The sequence below is a fragment of the Megachile rotundata genome, chromosome 1, assembly GCF_050947335.1.
Source record: "Megachile rotundata isolate GNS110a chromosome 1, iyMegRotu1, whole genome shotgun sequence".
Classification (NCBI taxonomy): domain Eukaryota; kingdom Metazoa; phylum Arthropoda; class Insecta; order Hymenoptera; family Megachilidae; genus Megachile; species Megachile rotundata.
The window spans coordinates 21,184,366-21,204,371 of NC_134983.1; the positions used below are offsets into that span (position 1 = coordinate 21,184,366).

The 20,006-nt window shown below is 35.3% G+C and overlaps 2 protein-coding genes and 1 long non-coding RNA gene across 14 annotated transcripts in view; 1 reads left to right on the forward strand and 2 right to left on the reverse strand.

Annotated features, from left to right (window-relative positions):
* LOC105663094 (uncharacterized) lies at positions 1-4,652 on the reverse strand. 5 transcript variants are annotated; one of them, XR_013038096.1, is made up of 8 exons: positions 4,386-4,651; positions 3,733-4,308; positions 3,538-3,630; positions 3,296-3,454; positions 2,684-3,232; positions 1,686-2,586; positions 1,130-1,586; positions 1-998 (listed from the first exon to the last, which is right to left on the reverse strand). It is a non-coding gene; the product is annotated as an uncharacterized LOC105663094 (long non-coding RNA). The 5 variants fall into 5 exon arrangements; XR_013038097.1 differs by having other exon boundaries at positions 3,531-3,630; XR_013038098.1 differs by having other exon boundaries at positions 1-995; positions 3,538-4,308; positions 4,386-4,652.
* Positions 1,918-16,489, forward strand: LOC100876549 (high-affinity choline transporter 1). Of its 2 annotated transcripts, XM_012290126.2 has the most exons (12): positions 1,918-2,089; positions 4,131-4,238; positions 6,394-6,622; positions 7,311-7,539; positions 7,809-8,046; positions 8,496-8,602; positions 8,696-8,799; positions 8,897-9,027; positions 9,375-9,652; positions 9,791-10,447; positions 10,699-10,895; positions 11,052-16,489. In XM_012290126.2, exons 1-12 carry the CDS (start codon positions 1,918-1,920, stop codon positions 11,326-11,328), a joined length of 2,727 nt encoding a protein of 908 aa, XP_012145516.2. In that variant the 3' UTR covers positions 11,329-16,489. The 2 variants fall into 2 exon arrangements, with proteins under 2 accessions (XP_012145516.2, XP_076387294.1); XM_076531179.1 differs by lacking the exons at positions 1,918-2,089; positions 4,131-4,238 and adding an exon at positions 4,935-4,953.
* Positions 16,473-20,006, reverse strand: part of LOC100876438 (uncharacterized) — a 10,474-nt gene continuing 6,940 nt past the window's right edge. For 4 of the 7 annotated variants that reach the window (XM_076531147.1, XM_012290110.2, XM_003705341.3 and 1 more), the window contains exon 4: positions 16,473-19,968. In XM_076531147.1, the coding sequence (XP_076387262.1) occupies positions 19,693-19,968 (276 nt within the window). In that variant the 3' untranslated portion in view covers positions 16,473-19,692. The remainder of the gene's footprint in view (positions 19,969-20,006) is intronic. The other 3 variants (XM_012290113.2, XM_012290111.2, XM_012290112.2) reach the window with 2 other exon arrangements.

The following is a 20,006-nucleotide window of genomic DNA, read 5'->3' on the forward strand; positions in this document are numbered from 1 at the left end:
TTACTTTATAGTTATGTATTTCTAATTTATTCGCCATCTATCTTACATGCAGCTTACTCCGTTTCAGTTGTCACATTATACAATTTAAGTTCGCTTTTATTGCAGGAATCCACATTCATATCCTGGCTACTCCTTTACAAAAGGAGGAAATTAATTACATAGAAAGCTCTTGTCATCCACATGACAACGGTTATATTCGTCAACTGCTTTGTAATACATTCGTTCGTCATTCACCTAACTGTAGGTTAATACATCTTCACAATTACGTTCTTCGTTCATTTTCCATCTACATGACTATATATTCAGACTACACAAACTTTATCATAAGTTCCTATTTGTCATTTACCTGACTACATGCATGATAATGTACATCAACTGTTACATAATTCTTCATCTACGTTCCATTCATACTACGTCCACACCTAGTCCAAACCAATTGTGTTATAATACGTTCCTAGTCCATTCATCATCCTTCTGACTACGTGCATGATAATCTACATAAACTGTTATACATAATACGTTCTTCGTCTATGTTCCATTCATACGACTACACCTGGTGCAAACTACTTGCGTCCCTAGTCCATCCATCACCCACCTGATTACATATAACTTAATCCACATCAATTGTGGATGTTCCTCATCTATTGCGATTCTCGCAAGCACTCGCTGATCAATTCGCACCTGACTACATAATGGTTCGTTCGCTTGAACTACGTCAATATATGTTCCTCATCCACACATCATCCATTTGATCGTACGATACTTAGTTTCATAATATGATCCTCATCTATCTACATGTGCATGACTATAGTGTACTGAGTTACATCCACTTCAACTGACCCATAATACATTTCTCGTCCGTTCGTCGTCCACCCAACGTGCTCTGTTTACAACTATTTCATAATACATTCTTCATCTTCTTTGACATCCCCAGTTTGTTCACATATATTTTCTGCTTCTTTTGCATCTCTTACCAGAGAAATAGATCTGCTTTGCTACTGAAATAACAATTGATTATTGATTATATTTGTGACAACCTAAATATATGTTTAAACACTGTGAATAATTATGATAATTTTCATACAAAAGTTTGAGTATTTTGAAAGATCCTATACATGTATTTGCTCACCTGTGCTTATAGTGTAAAGACATCAAATACAGTTTGATCTAGCATAAAGCTGTTTGGATTAAACCAGTTAGCATTCCTGTCTTAGAAGGGTGCTCAATGAATGGACAATCACGGGATTATGATTGTTCCATCGATACTGGAGAGCCGGAAAATTAATGTCGAACAGATTCCAGCCTTGAACGTGTCTTTGTGAACAGAGATACAGCTCTAACGCCAACAGCATACCTCCTCGTTTGACGCGTCTCTCAGATTCATATGCAATTAGAGTTCGTCCTCAACGCCGCTTTAGTTAATTATCCATATTGGTCAAAGCGTAGTTTCCTTAGACGACGCGAGAAATTACCAACTGCTTAATGTTTTTAATTGGAAAAGTTTTAATTTTCATGAGAGCTCTCCTTTTTTATCTGCAGGGTATAAGAGTTTGCGTCGTGTACAACGATATACCGTCTCCTTATTTCTGTCAGTAATTAAGGAAGAGAAGAGACAATACTTTAATAAATTTTTGTTTTCAAAATAATCTTAAAAACATTGTCAAATTTGCTACTTTAAAAATTACCTGGTTTTCAGAATATTCAAAATTCCATGATCCTAAATGTTTATAGTCTTTTAAATTTTTATGTGTTCAAACTTTCAAGAAATCACATGTCCCTAATTTACCAAGTTCCAAATCCTCTAATTGGTAAATTAAAAAATTTAAAGAGTTTCCAAATGCATGCTGACATTATAATGCTTCAGTTACAGGGGCTCGCGCAATTACCCTAAAAAAGGAGAAAAGTGAAGGCTGAACGATGGGGGTATACGTAACAGGTGTGATTGGCGTGGTCGTGTTCTATTTAACGGTGCTGGGTATCGGGATTTGGGCAGGCATCGCCAAGAAGAAGCATCCACGACAAGGCCAAGATGCGATGATGTTGGCGAATCGTGGCCTCGGCCCTATTCTCGGTCTCTTCACGCTGATCGGTAAGTTCTAAAATCGACCAACGTCTGAATAATTCAATCATTTCTATCTACGTCGTTGGGCCGGATTATCAGAATACGCTCTCCAAATCTGCTCGTTCTTCTCGAAACTGTAAGTCGGTTTAATCTGTTCAATGAGAAACTCTCTGGTCGCAGCGGATCTTCCTAATCAGGATTATCTGAATACACTGCTTGGATCTTTGACTCCTAGAACCCGTTAATATCCTAATCGCGAATCTATTTGCACTCGCTTGATCTCGCACCATTTATTCATTTTGCATAAACTATTAAAGAGTTTAGTGTATTATTTGAATGCGACGTATGCTTTAAGACGAGGTCGCGTTGGAGGAACTCCTGCCATTTCAGGAAGTTATGAACATAATTTTTCAATTCTTCAATTTTTTAATTTAAAAATTCCTAAATTTTCGTGCTCTCAAACTTTCAAGGTTATTAATTCACAAAGTTCCAAAAGTTCTGCCTTTTATATTTTTCAATAGTATCTGAAAAAGTATAAAAGATATTTATTTGAATAAATAAGCATCATCCTATTGTATGTATATGTTTGAAGAAAAATCCTGAGAAACCATAGGTATTTACCCTGTTCTTTCTGTAGGAGAGCGCGTGTACGTTTTTATCGAGTAGCAGCAGTAGGACACCAGGGAATTCCCGCTTTTGTCACGGCGTCAATTGCGTTTCTCGCTAGGCCGTTCCCCGCATCGGCCATTTTATTCATAGTTCGCCTCCTTTTTTTTGTGTTCTTTTTTATCCCGTTTATTTCCTTTCGTTCACGCGCTTTCATTCTGTTCAACACACAAACTACCCCCGTTTTCTCCCATTCCACGCAGCCTCTTACCATTCCACCACCACGAACGTTTCATCTTACATTCAACCGTGCTCTATTTTCTCGCGGTGGAAATCATTTTTGCATCCCTCCATTACCTTAATGAAAGCTTCGCGAGGAAAATATGGCACGGAAAATACACCACTGAGCCGTAACTATCTCTATTCTGCGACCGACGGATCCTCTCTCGGTCGAATGAATGGAAAGTGGCACCGATGGAACGCTTGAGAACGCGTTTCGACGTTTATTATTCTCGTTAACGCGCTGTTTGGTCAACGTACGCGATATGTCTTGGGTTTAAGTTCCTGGAAATAAGACGATCATGAACAATACGGAAGTAAACAAATATGGGATAAATAATGTCTTACATTAATAATGAGCTGATCCACTATCCTCTTCAATTCCTTAATTCCTTCATTCAGTTCTATTCTACAATTCCGCTATTCTATAATACAACTCTTCAATTCTTCGATTAAAAATAATATTTCGATTCTTCATTTTCACTTCAAATTTTCAAATTTGCACATCTAGAAATTTTTTTTATATTGAAAGTATTGAAAGAATTGACTATTCGTTAGTGACTGATTGCCTACGAGTACACACCACTTACACATATGAGTAGCGCATCCTCGCAGTCGCAGTTATACCTGGCTGTCCTACATCGTTTGTATCGCAAATTCAGTCAAGTATTTTGCAAGATCCACTTCGAAGGGAATTTGGGTCATAGAAATTGATTTTGAATTAAGAACACCTTTCAGAGACGTAAACGAGGTTCATCTAGATAACATTGATGTGAACTTCTTACCGTGGTCGATTAAATTCGAGTCAGATTCGACGTTGTTCGATCACGTCCTCGTACAATAATTACTTGTTCAATACTTCTTTAAAATATCAGCAAGAAGTTACTAAATTTCTATATCCTCTTCACGTCCTCGAATCTCCAAATCCCTAAATCTTCAATTTCACAAATTCTGAAACAAACCTCCAAAGTTACCGAACCTGTAAATCTCGGGGTTCTAAAAATTCCTAAATATTCCAACAGATCGATATCGTGGTAAAGATCACGAAGTGGGCGCGAGCGTGTTGACGAAACGTTTCCGGATCAGCAGTCTCACCCCATAACATTTTCCTTCGAAAGAGCGATTTCTCGCTTAATCGATGCAGACTAATCTAATGAAGCAAAATCATGTTTTTGATGCATAGCCACCTGGGTGGGAGGCGCCTACGTGAACGGGACCGCTGAAGTGATGTTTACCAGAGGATTGGCCTGGTGTCAAGTGCCATTCGGTTACAGCATCAGTCTACTGTTCGGTAAGCGAGATCTCTACGCTCTCCAGCACGCATTAGCATAACGTGTAACCTTAACCCTTTAACTGCCATACTACAGAAAAGAGGGAGACAGAGAATTAGATCGATGGGGGACTTAGAAGGTTGAAACTATCAAGGTCGAGAACATACATCGTTCGATAAATATATCGTTCCCTCGTCGAATCGAAGGTCTTCCCTTTTTCCTAGCATGTACACAATTCCGCTCCCTTTTGTCCTATAAAATATTTGGTTAGCCAAAAAGATATGTAGCTTTTGCCGCTAGACGACAGTTATTCGATTCATGTGACAGCACTCTCCTTTTCTTTGACACATGTATACGTAGCTTATACTTTAGATCTTATTAAAAATGCAGGACCAAATGCTATGTGCGAGAGGACAATCTATATGTGTTATCCGAATCGGTCGCAAGAGTGCGCATCTTTTGTTTTCTTTTGTTACGCGTCACGATCTTGTGTGTCGTCACGCAATGTCTCATTGTTATGAGCACGTGCTGATGACAGTGTTATCCTTCAATTGTTATATTCATATATGTAATAAACACTTTCTTACTATAGTGATTTAAACCCTGACCTCATGGAACTTCTCATCTGTTATAAATAGTTAAAAATGGAAGATAAACTGTTTTTTGCAGTATTACGTCAATTTTATAAAGACAAGAACATCTTTTCAAAGAGTCATAAAAAATGTCTACGATGAGGTACTAAATGATTGCAAGTTATATTTTAGTTTACGAAATTTTTGTGGAAAATAATCTTTGGAATAATAATCTGTATCCTACATTGTATAATAAGATTTCAATCAGTAGTTGTAATCGATTATCTCCCTAACAAACGACAAAACCTTTCGACACAATATGCAACATCGATAACTCGAACCTCAGGGAAAGAGCTAAAATCTTCGAGTTATGAAAGTTTCGATTTATCGAGTGTCCTGAATAAAAGAGGTTTAACCGGCGAATATATTTCATACGAAAGCTTTGTGCGATGGATAATAATTTTCTGAGTGTGCCCACGAAAAGAAAAATTCAGTTTCAGAACATGAATTATCAACTAAAGTAAGTTTAATCTCAATTTATAGCGGTATTCATAATGGAACAGGAAGAACATAATTTTGCCTTATAAAGATTTCCGAGATGTAGAGGTTCGGTCGAAATAATAACGTACAAAAATTCATCAAATTTTTCAATTAGAAATTTTATAAATTACCTCTCGTTAACAAAATTACCTTTGAGTATAAATGTTTAAAATACCCGTCGTAATTTTGTTGGTACTCAAAACATTTCGTCTGCGTTTTAATTACTTCGGTCAAATTGAATTTGTAAAAGCCGTTATTAGCATATGTTCTCATTTAACATACAAATGCAATTTTTAATTCCAAATCCTGAAGAATTCAACAGCCTGATTACAAAATCTCTCAATTGGTCCATTCAAACATAGCCTGTACGCAAACTCGATTTATCCAGGAATCATTTTATTGCCAAGTTTTACCATGGAATCGAGTAATGGATGTTCAACCCTTTTCGCCCCCCACCCTCCACCACCCCGTCCATACAAATCAGACCCGATTGAACTCCGATTAATTGAAGTTATACATTCCCAATGAAGTTTGCCTTTCACTTAACCGAAGCCTCGGTTGCCTAATTAAAAGTGCGACCCGATAACGACCTATCCTTCATTTTCCATTACCGCAAGCGGATTTCAAGCGTTATCATGGGGTCCTATCGCGAATTACCTTTGGCATTTCTATCAGATACTGCTTCAGATGGCGGTTCATGGCTTTTTCTTTCAATGGAATACCTCAACCTGGAAATTCAATTTATGGAACCTTGTGCCAATGAAGGGGATGTAGATCTAATTAAACATTTTTATTTCCATGGCCAATGGAAATTCTTACATGTAAATTACTACTGTTCCAAATTTAAAAATTTAAAAATATAAAAATTATCTTTAAATTTAGAAATTGGCAAACTTTCAAAACTTTCAAATGTGTAAACTTATCTTTCACAATGGAAAATTTTGAAATCGAGCTGACAAATTTTCGAACATATAAAATTTAGAAGGGTTCGCATAAATAATATCGAATTTCCACCCTGTTAGATGAAGGTGTGTCGATGTGATGGTGAAGTTTGGTGTCACAGGTGCGGTACTGTTCGTACGACCGATGAGAAAGGCTGAGTACGTAACAATGTTGGATCCTTTTCAAGAAAGATATGGAGCAGGGGTTGGAGGACTACTGTTTCTACCCGCGCTTTGTGGCGACTTGTTTTGGTGTGCGGCTGTCCTTAGAGCTCTGGGCAGCTCTTTAACAGTGGTGATTGGACTGGATTCAAGTATCAGCGTTTGTGGCTCTGCTCTTTTCGTGGCTATGTGAGTTAAACAATCGCTTTACAAATATTCAGGTCAAGTGCACCAATTAAGAATTATCTTCTATGTTAACATTATTAACTACATTTATATTTTGTCAATTATTAACATTATTTATATTCAATTCATTTTTGACATTATTTAATATGTTCTTAACATTGTTTAATTTGTTATTAATATTATTTGTACTGAATTGTTAACATTATTTATAATTAACTCATTATTCTCATTGTATGTAAATTTGTTATTAATATTATTTATGTTTAATTCATATATGTGTTATATAGTTATAAATTATAATACAGGGTGATAAATTGTTATAACCTACAAAATATTATTTATGTTTAATTCATATATATATTACTTAGTCATAAATTATAATACAGTATGATAAATTGTTATAACCTATAAAATATTATTTATGTTTAATTCATATATATGTTGCTTAGTCATAAATTATAGTACAGTATGATAAATTGTCATAACCTACAAAATACTTATAATCATAACATTTAATATATTGAAAAAATTATGTTATCAATAAGTCACAAATAGAATAGCAGGAAAAGAAACAGTACAATCTGCAACGTATATTAGTAGACGCTCCGTTGGTAATATTGTCTGAGAAGGTTTTCCAAGTAACAATCGATGAAATCTGAAGATGAATGTATCGATGGTCGTTCAATTACAGGTACACCGTGTTCGGCGGATTGTATGCGGTCGCGTACACCGATGCTATACAATTAGCATGCATTATAATCGGCTTGGGGGTTGCTGCACCCTTCACTGTTTTCCATCCAGCCGTGTCCTTCGAGAAGAATATGGCTCCTCGTGAATGGCTCGGGGAAATAAAGAACGAAGATTTGGGGGAATGGGTGGATGGGATGTTGCTGTTGGTGTTTGGCGGTATACCTTGGCAGGTATTGAACGATAAAAAGATTTATTTCATGAAAAGATAAATTATTAAAACTTTACACAATTGATATATTCTTTCATTTATTTTTCTCTTTCAGTCATTAAAGAAATGGAGGGTCAATTTTCATCTACCTTGTTTAACAATTATTTGATAAATACTTGTATTAATAACTATATTATTAATAATTACTGCCATTGCTACTATTGTATTAGTGTAAATTAATTATTATTAATATTTGTGAATAGATTGCTGATACGTAATTGATCTTTGCAGGGGTATTTCCAAAGGATCCTGAGTATGCGAAGTACATCGGTCGCGACGGTTCTCTCGATAGCATCGACTTTCGGTTGTATGATGATGGCATTTCCATCGGCATTGATTGGCGTGGTAGCTCGTGCTACGGACTGGTCGTCTGTCGAAGGATTTAACAAGAGTATGCTAGCGAACGACGGAAACGCAGCTTTGCCAGTCGTGCTTCGTTATTTGACACCTCAATGGGTCTCCTTTGTTGGTGAGTCACACTACTGATTACAGCGTTTCAAGTGCTCGCCTTTCACATTCCACTTCGCAATCTGTAATAGCTTAAGTATCAAACCGTTCCACTATTCAACTACTCTGCTATTCTACTATCTTGTTATTGTATTATTTAGTTATACTGCTGTTCAATTATTCTGTTATTCTGCTGTACTCAACTAATTTTTGTTGCATGTATTTCTTCACATCTTTGTTCACAACTTGTGCAGAAGAAAATGCAAAATATAATTTAACATGTTTTTTATTAAATAATTGATTCACTTCATAACGTCAATCATAATGTACTTCATAATATACAATATAATATCAAATCATATAATTTAATATTTTTAATAGTGATAATCATCCCTAACTAGTAACAGTTTAACAGTGAAAAATATGCTTTCTTTCTTGATACACCTTGTATGCTTCACGATTGATCGACAGGGTTAGGAGCCATCTCTGCAGCGGTGATGTCGTCAGCAGATTCAAGCATATTGGCCAGCAGTTCAATGTTCTCTAGGAACGTTTACAGACTCACACTGAGACCCAAGGTGAGTGCCAACAACCTCCGCAGCGAGAAAGAAAAGTCAAGAAAAAAAGTAGAATAGAGCTGGAGCAATCTTCTTGTTCGTTTTTTGTTAAAGGCATCCGAAAGAGAACTGAACTGGATACTCAGGATCTCGGTATTGGTAATCACGGTTCTGTCAACATCAATTGCCCTCACAGTGGACAGCGTTTATTATCTCTCGTGAGTGCAGCCGCTTTAATCAGTCGCTTTGACGACTCACCGATCCACAGCAGTTAGTCAGACAAACTAATTAACGTGGAAATTCTTCGGTTTAAAGGTACCTCTGCTCCGATCTTGTTTACGTGGTGCTGTTCCCTCAACTGTTAACCGTAGTCCATTGGCCCTCTTTAGTCGACACTTACGGATGTCTAGCTGGCTATTTCATCGCTGTTGTTCTGCGTCTTTGCGGTAAGAATGATGAACCTGCCTTTGAGATGAGTGATAATTAACGAGAACAGCTTCTAGAGTTATACTCTTAGATTTTAATGAGCAGCTGCGCGCTGATAGATCACGTTACCGCAAGTTTGCTTTTGTACCACGTGTCTCGAGATGCCGTTTCATGTCTAAGATACCCTGAGTATTAAAGGTTAAAACTTTAAATACTAATTAAACATTAATGTGCAATTTTGAATATTTATTGTGAAAATAATTTTACATTTTTAATTGTGCCAAAATAATTTATTAAATATTAACAAAACTTGTCTTCTAGCGAATGCAAAATATCATTTATATCAAGTTATACATTCTTGGTACAGGAGGGGAAAAGGATTTGGGAGTACCAGCACTAATCGAATATCCCTTCTACGACCCGGAAACGCAGTCACAAAAATTTCCGTTTCGAACTGGAGCCATGCTGATTGCCCTATTTACCCAGCTCATCACGAGTTTCTTCACCAGAAATCTCCTTGGAAAGGGTTATTTTCCTAGATGCTGCGATGTACTCAGCGTTTATTCGCCTGGAAAATCGAAGGATCAATCAGGAGTCGTGCAAAGTAGCTCCGGTGCTGCACTGATGGACACTTCCTCTGTTAATGTGAGCCTTTCTATATATAAAGTCAAATCTATTACTTCACTAGATCAAAATATAATCCTGAAAGACACCCAAATTATTTTGTCCATGTGTCTGTAATTTCAATTCTAAATTTATTCAGCTATCATTATTCTCTTTCAGAAATCTACATCGGGAATAGATTCGTGCGACGGCATCGGTCCCGGCAACTACGAAGACGACCGAACAACCACCAACTCAGTGGACGAAATGGCAGACCGCGGTGACACCGGCACGATAGTCGGTGACCCGTACGAGAAGGACGCCTCGAAGATCAACAACATCGGTATCGCTGCACAGAAGGCAAACCAAAGCCTGCAACATCTGCAAACTCTACAAAGGAACAGCATGCACACGAGTTCCATGAGCGGCAGGCATACTCCTACGCCCAACCAGTACGCCCCCATACAAAACAACGAAATGTCCCGGGGTCAAATCTTGGGCGTACGAAACCTACGTGGCTCCATGGGTCAAATGTTGCTGCCGACCGATCGGCCTGTCATTCCTTCGAGCAATAACACCGTCATGACGACCGTCCCGACGAATTCAGCAGTGACGACACCCATGACACCCGGTCCCCATTACGCGAAAACGAACGACACGAGCATGGGGAGCGACAAAACGAGGGAGAACGAGAGGATCAGCGTCGTCGACAGAAGTAACACGGAGTTCCAAACCGTTCCGGACAACATGTTGACCACCATCAACGTGAAGAAGAACGTTAAAGGTGTGAAGTTGGTTGGTATGGAAGGTGGGACGTTAAGGAGACCCTCGTTGCAGGTGAGCGACTTCGGCGTCACGTCCGTGTGATTATAATTTTGTTGCTTACACTTGTTTATTTTTTCTTGTACTTTAAGTTGAACAATTAAAAGTTTGCATACATCCAGATTTTTTTTAAGTCCACTCGTGTACCCTAACCGGATGATTCCTCAGTGATGTGGTTCCTGCTTTTTGTTGGCTTTGTGTTGGTGTTATCAGTAGGTAGATTCGAAAAGATCGGTCTGGCGAAATTTGACAAAGTGTGTCTGTAGGGCACGTTCTCGCCGACACCGTCGGTAGAGCTTGTCCACATTTTAGATAGGAGACAGAGCAGCGGTTCGTATGGGCCTGGTTCTCTGTCGCCGGTTCCCATGGGTGTGGAAGCTTGCAAAACCCATGGGACTGCTTTGGAGGGACAGAGCGGAAACGAACACTGTAGGATCAAGAGGGGTATTGTCAGGCATCACAGGTATCTATTTATAATTTGAGAACACTTAGAAGTTAATTTGATTCGAGATAACGAGTTAGTACACTTTCAGCTGTGATCAGTAAACAATTGTTTCTTTCACAATTATTGTTTTACTAGTAATTAAACACCTAATAATACTCTCAAACATTTTCGCAGCTTCAACGACACAGGTGATCGGACGTTGACCACCTTGGCCAGGCAACCGACTTACCCCTCGATGCCGCTACGCCCTGAAGACTGTCGAATGACCCTGGTGAAGAAGGACAGAAGAACGTCCACGATCTCCAGACACGGTTCCGTGACAACCGAGAAAGAGCTCAGCGGCTGTTCCACAGGATTAGTTATCTGCAGTCCTACCTACAGCATGTACAGTTCGGCCGTGAAGAATTCCAACTACTTCGTGACCGACGACGAAGCTGTCAGCAGATTTTGAAAAGGACCACCAACTAATAAGAGGACAATCGAACCCCGTCTGATCAATTACGAGCTCGACCACCTTTCTGTTTCATTCCTCTCAACCGTCGTACAATTTTCTACCACTGCCCGTTTTACCACTTTTTAGACTTTTTTATCGGAGAAGCGACACCTTCTAACGCGTGATCAATTTTTTAGTCCTGTTAACGTGTCGAGGAAATGACTTTTTGAGGCTACTCCTTTTTGGTACTTAAAGTCGAGGACGGAGATATGTCTTATGGATTTTAGAGTGAAATTATTTCTACTTCTAGTGAAAATGTAACTGCGATATTTTTACTTCTAAATATATAATTGCAAGTCTTTTAGAAGAAAGTTTAACTTGCAACTTTTGATACCAATTTTCTGAAACTTTGAGAAATTTATGAAGACTTGCAACATTCTGTAACTGCAAAAGACTTGCACGTGAACTTGTTGCAAAAGGACTTGTATTTAGACTTGCTACGACTTCACGAAATTTTTCTATAATGTTTAAAAGAACTACAAAGACTCGTACTTGCATCAAAAACTTACTAGCACAACCTGTGCGCACAAAAAAGTCGTAACTTCTAAGACTTACAAAGACGTAGTCAAAAATAACTTAAAAAAGTTTCATAAGATGTATCGTTCTAATTCCTCGACGCTAAATGGTACAAGATCAGTTCTTAAATTATAAATGGTTCAACCATGATTCTTTTCACTCACGGAGAACCTATTTTAAACCGAATTGATGAAATTTCGTCCGACGTTTAGAAGATTTTTAACCCTGAAAATGATAAACCACTCGAATCTACGATTAAGATTACGATAAGATTTTAGTTAGCGTAAAGACAAGAAACTCGTGGATGTTAGTGGGTCGTAAAGCAAGTACACTTTAAAGAATGCAATCCCCTTGTAAGATAATCTAGTTAATTACCAGCATTTCCTACAACCTTGCATAATTTGTAAACTTCACGAATTTTCGTTCATTCCTGTGCCAATGAACGCGTTTCAAAAGATGACTTTCGAGGCGTTAATTGATTAAGTCTTATTTCTATGAAGGTACTTAATTATCCTAAAGCAGAGTAATTATTATACAAGTATACATTTTAGAATTTTTTTCAATTATTTGTTGTTACAATCTTTTCATTTTAAATGTATACAGTGGACCAGATTTGAAATCTTTTATTCGCATTTGGTCCACTCCGCACCTTCATTCTCGAGCTTCATCTTTTTCGAAAAATACCCTTGCTAAAATGTATATGAAACCCGCAACTGTGAAGATACGGTACCGAGACAGCAAATCAGAAAAGTAAAAGATTAGACCTAAGCACCAAATCGCAATAATAGTCTTAACCGAGGTTCTCGTATTTCTACAAACAAGTTAGAACTGAACCCACTTAGCAATACATTGGACTCTCGCTATATTGCCACGTAAGTAGCAATGGTTAGAAATGGCAATATAGGAAGATTCTTCCACAGATCCATGGCGATATAACATGTAGCAATATAACGGTAGGCAATACGCTTGGCTATACAGTGGTGATATAACGATCAGTTCAACAGAAGATTAGGGCAATATAGAGAGAGTCCATTAAACTTGAATAATTTTTAACCGAATGACCAATATACCAACAAAGAAAGTTAAACAGCAGTTTTTAAAAAGTTATAAACATTTGCTCAGAATTAGATAAATAAAGTTTGGACGATTTAATTCGATGTTTTTGGAAAGGGTAAAGTTCTGATTGAATTCTAGTCTAATGTAGAAGATAAATGCCCCCATTTCAGACTGATTCAACGAGGACCCAAATTATTAAGCCCGTTTATAAGGTGATTGATTTTTGTACAAATTACGAGCGGACGTCATCTTTTGCGTGACTCTGTGTAGATAGAGCGATCGATCGAAAAATGAAAGATCGAGGACCTTTGGCCAGTTCGTCGTGTACGCGTCAATAACCTTCGAGGGACACGATATACATGCATACATTAGATGATAATTATCTACGAGGTAGATTAGGTGATTTAGATGGTAAATTGCTAAGAATGGTGCAACCACTTCTTTGATGTCCAGTTGAAAGGAACGAGGGGGAGACGATGAGTGATGAGACACGAATAGCTGTGAGAATTAAAGGCAGCAGCATGAGCTTCGCTACTCGAAACCGTTTCATTTTTACCATCTAATCAGAGTCTTGAAATAATCAATAATGGTGCCATTTTTCAAGTATATACTGCAAAAGCTAATTTGTAAAGAATGATGCACTTTAGATAAGAGATACAAATTGCATAAATAGTATATATTTGTCTATTTCTTATTGTCACTGTTTTCTTATCAAAATATTTTGTTATTCTTTTGCATGCAATGTACAGGCAAATCTTTTGAAAGTTTTTACTTTCACATTATGACAAATGAGTATAAAATCTATACTAACAGTGATAAATTTAAAAATAATGCATTATTATAAAAATTGATTATTTATGTAACTTGTATCTCTCATTTATACACCATTATTTATAAATTAAATTTTGCTAAAAAATGGTGTCATGAAATTGATACAATTATTTCATGACTGTGACTAGGTTCTCTAATTATGTTGACTCTCATTTGTTTACTAGATTACACTTTTTAATTTTATACTCCAATTTGTTCCTCAGATACAATTCAACTTGTGTAAAAAAATTAGTGTACATGCTAACAAAAGTTGTAGATAGCATTTCAAAGTAATTGGAATATTATCTACAATTGTAGACAAATGAAAGAGTGTATTCTTCGTTGTATTTCGATTGTTAATAATCTTGTCATTGAAATTTGTTCAAGTTTCTCGAAGGCTTTGATTAAAAGTCTTTTGTCCTCCACTTTCGGCAAGAAGAATAAGAAGAAGGCGGAAAACGGATTTTCCTTCAAACCGGAAACTCGGTTAGAAGGAAAGTAGGAGGGTCAAGGGGTTTCCTTCCGTCGCTCAACCTACTTTTTCGTACTCGTGAGGGAAGGTTAAGCTGCTGGATATAGAACGTCCAATGTATTACGTGCAAATTTATGATATTCCGACGATAAAATACGATATTTTTCCACCGATATAATAACGTCTAGTCTGTAGGATTTATTGTAAACGTAGCGTTACGAATATATACATCACGGAGGTTTTTCTATATGTTAATCGGTGTAACGACAGCGAGATACGATTTCTCTCTTGAAAACCTCCGTCAGCTCAACAACACGTGACAAAGAATCTTTTTAGAATAAATGATACATCTACTCGTGCTAATTCGACTCGGATCGTAGAACGTAGACAAACATTTTATTTTGTAACCTTCGTTCAATCGCAGACTAACACAATTTCTTTGCTTTGTTAATCAGCGCAATTCGAATTGAGATTCTATTGTAAAAGAGTACTTCATACCGAAAGGAAAATTACAAATTTTGTATTCTGCATGTGATTGTCACCTGTGACGCACCTTATGCGTCTTACAAAGTCATCAGCATCATCAGTCAATATTCAGAAAGTAGCAGTTGAGAATAATAACAAAATTAAAAATAAGAAAAGAATTATTAAAAATCGAAATTTTTTGTTTGTAACATATGACACACCATATGCGTCACGTAAAAAAATTACCAGTCAATTGTAAAAGAACTGTAGTATCTTTTATATCGGAATCTCGACATAAGCAAATACATCTAGTCGTACAAAGGGAATTTCAAATATACATAAGTACTTAATTCTACGACCTATGTAAAGCTGTTATATTTTGCGCTTTCATCGTTCAATAAGGTCATTTCTTTGCAAATATGTATCCTCGATGTTTTTCTTTTCGACGAAATCCCTTACATCTCGTTATCGATTTCTGTATACTTTCGTAAGAACGATGATCTCGCAGAGAATAGAAGATTGTAAGCTCGAGATAAACGTCAAAGACCTATATCAGTATTATTATTATTAAAACGTACGAAAGAGGACTTGATAATTAGCGATCGATTCCTGAAGGGCCATCGCGGCCTTTCGTAGTGATACTTAATCGTTAAGATAGGATTATTTATAACAGTGCACGCGCTATGTATTTGCAATTATCTCTAATTTGAAATTAATACAATTGTAAAATCGATTGCAAAAGAAATAGGATCGTTGATCACAGTGAAAAGCGTATAAGAACTGAAATTGTATGTTGTAGTGCTCGATAATTCCCTGCGTTTAGGGCTCCAGATATGAACAATTATTCAGCGTTAACAGAAAGTAACATTTATGGTGTATTGGTTTGAAACATAAAGCTTGAGAAAGTAGCCACTTCTTTAAAAAACAATTTTGAGGTACAGAAAGTAATTATATCAATTTAAAGCTTAAATGAAAATTACATTTGATGTTTTGTAATCGGCCTCTTAATGTGTAACAATTTATACATAATATGTATAATAATATGTATTATATTATGCCTACATAATATGTATTATAATAAATAATATGTATGTATAATACATCAGGGAATTAACGAGCAGCTACTAAAGCAATAATACCGAAGAGAACATAACTCGAATTTAACCACAATAGAATTATTTTAATCAGCCTTCTAAGATGCTAATATTGTTTCAATCATCGAACCGAATATAGTTTTGATCAAATACATAGCAGCGTCAGTAGCCTTTCGTTTCGAGACAAGTGTAAATTCCAATAACTCAGTGGCGGGCTGATCGGACGCCCCTGCGGGCACTGTTGCCCACCGCTGCAATAAACAAACGTATAGATAGCTTTGTACTTACGTATCGCGTATATTGTAACAAATACGCGATGCATTTTTGTTCTTCAAGTTAACAAAAAACACAACGGACGATTGTGTTGCGTGAATCACGTGCCAAATTCTAGGATAAACGAGAAGTGTACCCGTACACGTACGCTCGCGATTACCGGAAACACGAGCAATTATGTAGGCTTGCCTTAACACATACGCGACCGTTCATTACGATAAGGACACGCGCCCTTAACGGGTGTGCGATTAGAACTTTTTAACTTACCGATTAAGTTGGAATCGTAACTTTTAGAAACTGCGATGAATTGTAACAGCCAAATATAAGTTTTACAAAGTACTTTGGATTCAGTTCCAAATGAAAAAGAAAGAAAGGATCGGTCATTAGATCTGGATACAATGAAATAAACATCAGCATTTCTCTGTTGACGTAATCCAATCCTTTTTTATTATAATATAATCGACATGTATGATAGAATCATATAAACGTTTCACTTAAAAGTAGATAATATACGTATGAAGTCGAACGCTTCGAATCGGAAGTCAAACACCTGGAAGATTTGCGTTTCTCCCTCTCTTTGTTCGTTTATACAATGAAGCATCACTAATACCTAGTACACGCTCGGATTAGTTCTTGTGTGTATTCAAATACTTCTAGGTGAAAAAATTTATACATTAAAGTCTTAATAGGATTTACCCAGACACGAGGGTAATCACGTATTCGTTTCGATTTTATCTTCGTATACGATAAACTCTCGTTATATAGTCGATCATTGTATCGCATTGTCAAGCATTTTATTAACAGACTTCTTAATTCTGAAATTTTTAAATTTATACATTTTTAAACGTTTTATAAAACCCTTTTTATATTGCATTACATTTTAATGTATTTGTTACATTTTATAGTCTAAGCAGTTTGCTGCTATAACATGATCGGCGATATACCGAGCGTCTGTATAAATTGAAAGGAACGAATAAAGCGAACGAAGATATTTCTTTCACTACTTCTTAAATGAAGGAAGCCTATGTTGCAACAATACATTAATGATCAATAACAAAATATTTTGAACAAATTTGCAGATTTGTATTCGCATTAACCTGGACTTTTCATTTTACGCTGATAGACTCGTCGATGGTAAGTTATAAATAATAACAGAAATGTGTCACAAATGTATCACTTTTGTATGATCATTACGAGCAACAGCAGAAACAATCTTTGAACTTAACCTTCTGAAGACCTAATGTTTTTATATGCACGAAGTACACATTTTATGTATACCTCGTTTTCATTTTGAGTTTTAAAATAGAATTCATTATATTCTAATCGTACACTGCTTTGATGTGTAATGTAGGGACTTTGTTCATGTTAATACTGTCAGTGTATAAATACTTGTCTATTTTTCCAAATTTGTTTGGAGAATTTGCAATTTTTACAATGTACATCTTCCTTAAAAATGTATACACATAACAAAATTTTTATAATTTTTCAACGCTTCAATTAAACTTATAAAAGTTTTCATCAAATTTTTTGTAATTATATTTCTTTTGCAAGAAATAAAAGTTTGACATATAATTCTACATACATTTAAAAATTATTTAAAATACAAAACACCAAGTATAACGTTATAAAACTTAAATATTTTAAAATCCTGAAGAATCTTAATATTCATCCTCACTTTTATAATACTCAATATAGAGTTTGTTTTGTATTGATGGAATTTCAATATTCAAAGAGTCCTCTAAAGGTTAACATGTTTCTTCTAATTGCTGGTAATAATCATGCGATTAAATATATTTCTTATGGTTATAAAGTAATTGTTATAAAAAATACAAAAAAAGAAAACAAACATATACACTGTCATTCGTGTTCATATTTCTTCACTGATGATATATTCACTTGGCAAACTTCTTAAAATTATAATGATGTTACTTAATACACAGAAGTTATGAAACAATACTTGTGTTGAACAATAGTTCAGAACCGGTTCTCAATGTCATGATAGTACAATAGAGATCAAGTTTTCCTCATAGATAAACTGCATGCATTGAATTATATTGCCAAAAGTTACTTATCTTTTGGAATAACTTACAAAGTAAAATATAATTTATAACAAGTTCAGGACATACAAAATAAATAGTATTTGCTAAACTGAGCGAAAAAGCACTGATTATGGCATTGATACGTTTTTATGAGCTGAGCTCAGCAAATCAGATATAGAAAAATCCTGCATCCTTTTGTGTGATACACAGTAAAAGGTATGTACTGTTATATTCTTACTTAACTATGTACATTGACTACTATACTGAGATTATAGTAAAATTCACTTTTTATTAAATTTTATCTACTATCTCCACAATACCTGAAATTTTTTAATTTAGAAATGTTTTATTTTTTCAAACTAGATTGCTGGCAGCAGATCTTTGGCAATCAAGCATTACTTAACACGAATTTCATTTATCTTATTTATATATTATACCATGTATTAAAACTTGGCTGTACCAAACACAAATGTTCCTAATTAACTAAATAAAAAAATTCCTAATAATATAGGTGATGAATTCATATGTAAATTCAAGCATCACCCACATATGAATGGCATAGCAGTCAATATGTTAAATATTTATTAACAGCTTCTACGTACACTTTTTTATTTTAATACTGTAAACTCTGCATGCCTACCATTTCTTGATTAGAATACTAAGCTGACATCATTTGATGAATACTCCCACATTCTGTAATCAGTGAATTGATACATAAGCAATAACTGCAGAGATGAATCATTAACAACCACTGTAGAATGGTCCTATGTAATGAACCTGTATAGAAAAAGAAACAAGACATGTAGATTATCAATTGTTGATATAAAAGTGCAGGTATAATAAAATATATCTTTATTTGTTATAATTCAATTTAAGTGAACTTTAACCAGAATCAAAAATCTGACTCACAAGAGTTAACACTATTTATCCTGTAAATCTTGAACTTGTTTTACTTTTTTGATACTCAAGAGTATCAAAACAATAGCATTAATACAATACAATATCTTTGAGAAATATTTTTTACATAAAATTAAAAGGGAAATAGCGTTTCATGATATTTACTGAAAGGAAAGCAATACAACCATCTACACTTTGTAGAGATTCTTCTAGATTATTATTCTTCTCTTTATAGTGTTAATGTTCTTGCAATTGAAATGATGAAAGATAATACTATATTTTGTTATTAACTACAGTTGGAACTCTTAAGATGAAAATGGGGAGATTTGTGACCTTCAAAAATAGTGAAATATGATAATGAAATACAATAATTATAGTAGTAGAAGTTTAGTTTTCTTATGCTATCTTAACTCATGTATAATGCACTTAAAAATACTAGCAGAAACCTATTATACATATAACTTGGTCATTATGAATGTATAAGAAGTACATATTCCAACTGATATTAAAAACAGAATCTTTTAATACATTTTTTTATAGTGCAATCCATACTGCAAAAATTTTTCAATGAAAGTCCAATATGAAATTTAATGCAAAAATGCATTTCATGATAAAACTGTTCGAATATGTACATACATTATTCATTTAGATCTAATTTAATGTAAATGACACTTATGCTTCATTCAAAAATATAAGTTCTTTAAATAAAACCATGTTTCATTTTGTGCATATTTAACTTCTCAAAACTGTACAAACGTTGACCGCAAGTATTGCATATGAAATTGTGATCTATATTCATATGCATTTCTAATTGTTCAGCAGACAGAAAAGACCTAACGTCCGGACAATAAGAACAAATAAATATTGGTGATTGTAAATTAACTTTATAGGTAGGTAAAGTTTCTCTTTCTGGTACTTGATATTCGCTAGTTACTATCTGATAAACATTGCTTGTTGCAGAAAAATTAGTTGCATTCTGCAAATTATAAAAATAACAAGTTATGTTGTTCTAAA

Coding starts and splice junctions, on each gene's coding strand:
- LOC100876549 (XM_012290126.2), top strand. CDS start 1,918: ATGGGGGTATACGTAACAGGTGTGATTGGCGTGGTCGTGTTCTATTTA. Junction 4,239..6,393: donor CAGCATCAGTCTACTGTTCG/GTAAGCGAGATC, acceptor TTGGTGTCACAG/GTGCGGTACTGTTCGTACGA. Junction 8,800..8,896: donor GACAGCGTTTATTATCTCTC/GTGAGTGCAGCC, acceptor TTCGGTTTAAAG/GTACCTCTGCTCCGATCTTG.